At 45.1% G+C, this 6,000-nt stretch overlaps 1 protein-coding gene across 1 annotated transcript in view; it reads left to right on the forward strand.

The window, feature by feature from the left end:
- The window catches only part of wdr11 (WD repeat domain 11), a 66,918-nt gene extending 62,716 nt beyond the window's left edge, over positions 1-4,202 (forward strand). Inside the window, exons 26-29 of the mRNA XM_030106229.1 lie at positions 219-316; positions 951-1,096; positions 1,568-1,647; positions 2,152-4,202. Coding sequence (XP_029962089.1) covers positions 219-316; positions 951-1,096; positions 1,568-1,647; positions 2,152-2,354 — 527 coding nt within the window. The 3' untranslated portion in view covers positions 2,355-4,202. The remainder of the gene's footprint in view (positions 1-218; positions 317-950; positions 1,097-1,567; positions 1,648-2,151) is intronic.
- The last annotated feature ends 1,798 nt before the right edge of the window (positions 4,203-6,000 follow it).

The raw sequence follows: 6,000 nt of genomic DNA on the forward strand, positions 1-6,000 counted from the left end.
AGAGATCATCTATGTTATATGAGACGAGGAAGCGTTTAGTGTGTGGGTGTTTCAGCTTTGAAAGTGCCTTAAGAAGGATATTATTGGCTATTCTTATATCTTATATGTGTATCAGTGTCAGAGCTGTTTGGACTGAGCTGACTACGTTGGGTTCTCATCTGCCGTCTACCCTCTGTCTCACACTCGTGTCTAACTTGTCCACTTGTGCCGTTTGTCAGAGGGAGTTCAGCTGCTGTGTCTGATTGACAAGGCAGCGGACGCTTGTCGCTACCTGCAGACCTACGGGGAGTGGAACCGAGCCGCTTGGCTGGCGAAGGTAACTCAGCGTGACGGCATCCATCAAGAGGAAACGTCACGTACCGGGTCATGTTTGCATTGCACCCAGGCGCCGCATACATTTGCGAATAATTTAAAGAAAGTATGTCTGAATTAATTAGACGCTCCAAAATAGCAGGAGAGCCCCTGCTGGAGCTTGTTTTTAGGAAGCTGCGTGTTGCTCCGGGATCAGATGAAGCAGCATGGCAGGCTGGATGGATAAATGGAGAGAGAATATATTTATGAGGAGGGAAAATTAAAGAAGTTGGGTCCTGGCACAAGTTTGAGTGACATTCAAACTTTTTATGAGAACAAGAATAATTTTATTTTTTTTTTCATACAAGCTATTTTAGTGTGTGAATTCATTATGATTTGTACGTACGTGTGTGTGATAGGTCAGTTAGCATTAAGAGGTGTACATGGTGGTCGAAATCTTTAAACACATAATAAAAAAAGCAAGCCATTGCTAATTTACCGATGTGAAGTTTGGAAGACTTTTGACTTGAATTGAGACAGAAGCTCGAACCTGTAGACTGCCCACCGCCTCTGTGTTCTTGCACTCTGGCATGTTTCTGAGTTGTCGGTGTGGATTTCCCAGCAGGACAGCGGAGTCAGTGTTTGGTTTGTGCTTGCAGGTGCGCTTGAACCCAGCAGAGAGCTCGGATGTGCTGAAGCGCTGGGCAGAACACCTGTGCTCTCCGCAGGTCAACCACAAATCCAAAGCCATTCTGGTGCTGCTGTCGCTGGGCTGCTTTTACAAAGTGGGAGAGATGCTCCACAGGTGAGTAGAAAACCCGGGCAAGTTCTTTGGATTCGCAAATGGAAAATGAAACCGTCAGAATTTAATGCAAAATCTCTGCAGTCGACATCCACACAAATCTATACACAAAAATGAGCGGCGAATCTTTCTTTTTATGTGGTGACTCAGACACTCCAGTGTGCCTTCGTTTCTTGCAGCCCTTTATTTCCTGAGTACCTTGAAGGACAGATCACGGTGTGTATTATGGTCTGACCCTGCCTCTTTTACCTCAGCATCGATCTGCTGTTGGTCTCTCGGCCCGCCTCCTTGACAGCTCATGTTCTGAAACGCCTCTGGCAGCGAAGCGCGCTCTCAGGGAATAAGAGAGGCATCAGCTCGACAGGGCTGATGTATGCTTTAGGATCACTGACATCAAGGCGGGGATGATAGTGCTCTCTGACAATAGCGCTCACCTCCTGTGTCTTTCTCTCCCGCCCTCCTCCTCCTGTGTAGCATGAGGCACTTTGATCGCGCCGCCCTCTTCATCGAAGCCTGTCTGAAGTCTGGGGTGATGGAGGCCAACGACTCCTCTAATATCCTTTTTGAAAGGCCATTACTGCGCCCCGAAGGCCATTCACTGCGAGAGTTGAAGTCACTACAACACCCCCTATATTTGAGACATAGATTTTCTATCGGATCACATTTTATGACCAATTATTGCTTAAAACCGTCAATTTACATACTAATTAATTACCTCTACACCTGTACTCCAGTCAGTCGATCATACTACATCAAGGGACAAAACAGTAGACCTCCTGTCACTCTTGGCCTCGGTTATCCCTCTCTCTGCTGATAGTGTATAGGAGGTAAAATTGCTTTTTACAGTATCTTTGCTGCATAAGATAAATACAGCTATAGTAATAAATAAGTACTGACATTTTGAGTGTTTTGTTGTAATGATGCACAAAAAAAAAGTACACAACATTTTCATTTCCATTTAATCAAATCTTCCGTTTTCATTGAGTCATCTTTAAAGCTTTGCTGTTGCCCTGATTGCACTGTGGTCTCGTGTTCCTCCTTGACCCCCCCGTCTGCACATAAACTCATCGAAGCAGCGTTTTTGGACTATGCACGCCTGCTGCGCTCCCTCGGCCTGCGGGAGGGCGCCGCTCTGTGGGCGTCACGGGCCGGCAGCGCCGGCGAGCAGCTGATGGAGGAGCTGTTCCAGGGAGAAGGCGGCGCGCCAGAAGTGATTCTTGGCGAGGAGGAGGTGGAGCTGGGCCAGGAGAGCACCGAGTGACCTCAGACATGGGAGGTTTTAGAAGAGAATGGATGACTTTTTCTTTTTCTTCTTCTTCTTTTTTAGGTGTAGGTCAAAAGTCAACCATTGAGTCTCTCCTCAGCCAATCAAACATTTTGGGAGAAATCAGTTTCCTGGAGAGTTTTGGTCATAAACTCCACACCAAGCAGGAGCCTCAGTTTGGAGTTCAGTCTGTGTGAAGTTGTCTGTTTATCACTGGATTGTGTTTATAATGAGGTTGACATTTCTCAGCGTTCGGTATGACCAGTGTGTGTGTGTGTGTGTGTGTGTGGGTGTGTTTGTGCTCATGTGTGTAAGCATGCAACGGCCCCAAAAGAGACGCACTTAGTTTCCTCATTCCTTCGACACACTCGTCGTCCTCGCCTTGGTGTTGTGGTTAATGAATTCAAACCGTTTGATTGGATTTTGACGGATGCCTGTTGAGCCTTATTTTGTGTGCCTGTGTGAATTATTTCAAAGATGTGTTGTTGCTCCGCGGGCTCCCGCTTGCCGAGATAAGATGTAGCAAATTGAATTCCTCCCCAAATAAAAGCCTCCTCGCCGCATTTTGAAAATGCACTTGATTTAGCCAGTGTCTACATAGTTTAAGTGAGAATTCACATGACCGTCTGTCCGGCTGTGACATATTTTCACAGGAGATAAACCCTTTATCCACAGCAGCCACTGTAGCTGTAATTGTTGGATAGCAGTAAAACTGGATAACCAGACCAGCCTTCACTTATTAGCACATTATCTCCCGGTGCAGGGGGCACAGGAACTGGACCATGAGGCAATTTAATTAGCTTATACAGAGTTTAACTTCAGTTAAATGGATATTGGTTGCTCATTAATCTATTCCATTAATCCAAATTGATTTTTTTTTTTTTTTCTTCATGAAGGCTCAAGAGGCGGTATACTTTGATGTTTGTAAAATAAAGTTGTTCCTTAGTGCGTGTAACAAGTTGAGCTGTCCAGATGTGTAGTAGCTCCTTCGAAGCGTCATTCTCTCGCAGAAACGGTGATCTGTGCTGCTCTCACTGTCGTCCATTACAATCAGAAAAATATCTGCCCGCCTATCTTCTGGTGTTATTCTTTTGCCTTCTTTGTACAAGACTGTCCTGATAATCAAACTGAAGTATGCCACAACACAAAGACGTGAAGTGATTTTTCGTGTTTTGTTCTGCTTGTGATGTGTTCAGTATTCCTGAAACAAGACAGTAACTCCTGGGACCTTTTTTTTTATTATTATTATTTCATACGTTTATTGTGTTTCATAAACACATCCGCACTGTTTTTTTTTTTTTCTTTTCTTTTCCATGTGTCTATTAATTCCAATCATCGTCACTATGGCAACCCAGGCCTATTTCGGGGCCACCACACGTTGATCCTGCGTGTGCGTTTCACAGAGCTCACTGACTTACTGTACGATGGCAGTTCACACACAGCCCAGATCCCTCGGCAGTTTCTCTGTTGGTGTGTGATCTCCTCTCATCACGTCAGTATTGCAGAGCCGCCATGTGCGTTCCAGTTTGATTAACACTTTGCTGCTTTCCTTTGTATTTAAATGGACTCATATATATATATATATATATATATATATATATATATATATATATATATATATATATATATATATATATTAAAAAAAGAACAATTCCCGAGAGACGAGCTGTGTTTCTCAACAGAGTCAAGTCTTCAGCAGTATATTTCCTATGAGGATAAGTCATTGTAATGTTGTTGAACTTTAGCTTTTTCCCAGTGTTCTTTGTTCATTGTTTACACAGTGATGCTCATGCTTTAAAGATATCTGATTTAAAAAAAAACAAAACAAAATCAACAGAAGGAAAATATATGTATATATGGATGGCAATAAACTCAATATTATTAACATGATGTTTTCAGCGTTTTGCTTCCACACAAGAGGGCGCTCTTGTCTCAGTGTGAGCTGAGGTGCAGTGGGAATCTTTGTGCAAAACCTGTTGCCCCAAGTGCTCCTTTCAGTTACCCTGTTTAATTCCCAAGCCAGGTAGATTGAATTTGACTGTTTGTACATTTATCAAACTGTCTTAAAAGTGAATTAGTTTCTGCGTGAGGAACTTCCGCAATTAATTAGCTCTTTTCAGCTCGGGAGGAGGGCCAACAGCTGGCCTCAGCTCGCTGCCCAGGTCCGACCGTTTTCAACTCTTTTCTTCTCCTCAGATTTATTCATTGACGTGTATTCTGTTTCTTCTCTCTCGCAGCAGCACAAAAAGGAGAAAAACAGTCCGAAACAGAAAAGCCTCACAAATGACTTGATTGTGCTCCTTTAATGGCTTAATGAATAACTGCCGGAGAGCCGATCCAGCCGTTACAGCCAGGCCATCAGTATGCAGGGCCTCACCACTGCGTTCTATTCTGTCCCAATGCCTATACATAGCCTGCCACCCAGCTAGCCGACGTGGCTCTGATAACAACTCCCTTCCAGCCACCCTCACTCCGTACTTCCCTTTTTCTAACTTACATCTGCTTCGACCCTCCTCTTTTTAAGGTCTCCCCTGCTTTTCTTGTACCTAAAGAAAGCTGGCGGACACCGTGCCAACTCATGTCCCCGCTACACCCCTCTTCTTCTAATTTCCTGGAAGACTTGTTTCCATCTGCCGCTTGGCTCTCACATCTCACAGCAACACCCCCCCCCCCCCTTCCCAAACACACACACTCCGTCTGAAACAAGATTCAAAGCAGCGTCAGAAGCACAAGATTAAGTGTACTTGGATCCGGAGCTGTGAGGAGCACTCACGTTCATTTACCAGATGGAAATCAACGGCCTTCACTGTTTCTTGCACATATGGCGGGAATTAACACCCTATTCCAAATCAATCATATACGGTGGTCTCGCTCATCCTCGTTCTCAATCATGTGCGTGAGTGGCCGCTGGAGCGGGGGCTCTCTGAGACCGCGGAACAGAGGCAGGATCAGCAGTGTTTGCCTGGTGTAGACGGTGAAGTACAGCAGGTCATCCAGTTCCCATGAGAGCGTTCTCCTCTGCTGCTGACAGATAGCTCTATCTAGGAGGGGCAGGTTCAAGCCTGCTCGCTCAACTTACTGAAAACCCCTCTGTCTCCTCCTTTTGGAGTTTTTGTTGTTCCCCCCTCCTCGCTGAGAGTTACCATTGAGTTCATCTCTCCTCCTCTCTGTAATTATCCCACCTTCCATTGTGTTCTAAGCACCTTGACATTTAGTTGGCTTTCTTTAGGCAGCGCGCTTCCCATCCAGCTGAATCGTTCAGAGTTGAATGGCTGCTGCATGTGTGGTGATAATTATTTGTTGCGGAGTTGATTTGTGCTTCACACTTCTTCTTCGAGTCGAGTTTAAAAATAGGCGAGCGTTCCAGTGATTTGACAGCTCTTCTTTGTGTTCGGTTGCATCTCAAAAACTCCACGCTGTCATTGTTGCTCACTGATCTTGCCTTTCTTTTCTTAGACAAATAGTTAATCCCAGCCTGATCCACGGGACACCTGAGCTCCACAGGTAAAGGTCATATCCGTTTTCTTCATACAATCTCAATATCTTACCCGCATCCCCTGTTATCGCCCACATGTTGGGATATCGGCCGGATCTCGTGGGATACCTGCAGCAGGCTGCCCCTCAGATTGGTCGGACGTGACTC

This window comes from Salarias fasciatus, chromosome 13 (assembly GCF_902148845.1).
Source record: "Salarias fasciatus chromosome 13, fSalaFa1.1, whole genome shotgun sequence".
NCBI lineage: Eukaryota > Metazoa > Chordata > Actinopteri > Blenniiformes > Blenniidae > Salarias > Salarias fasciatus.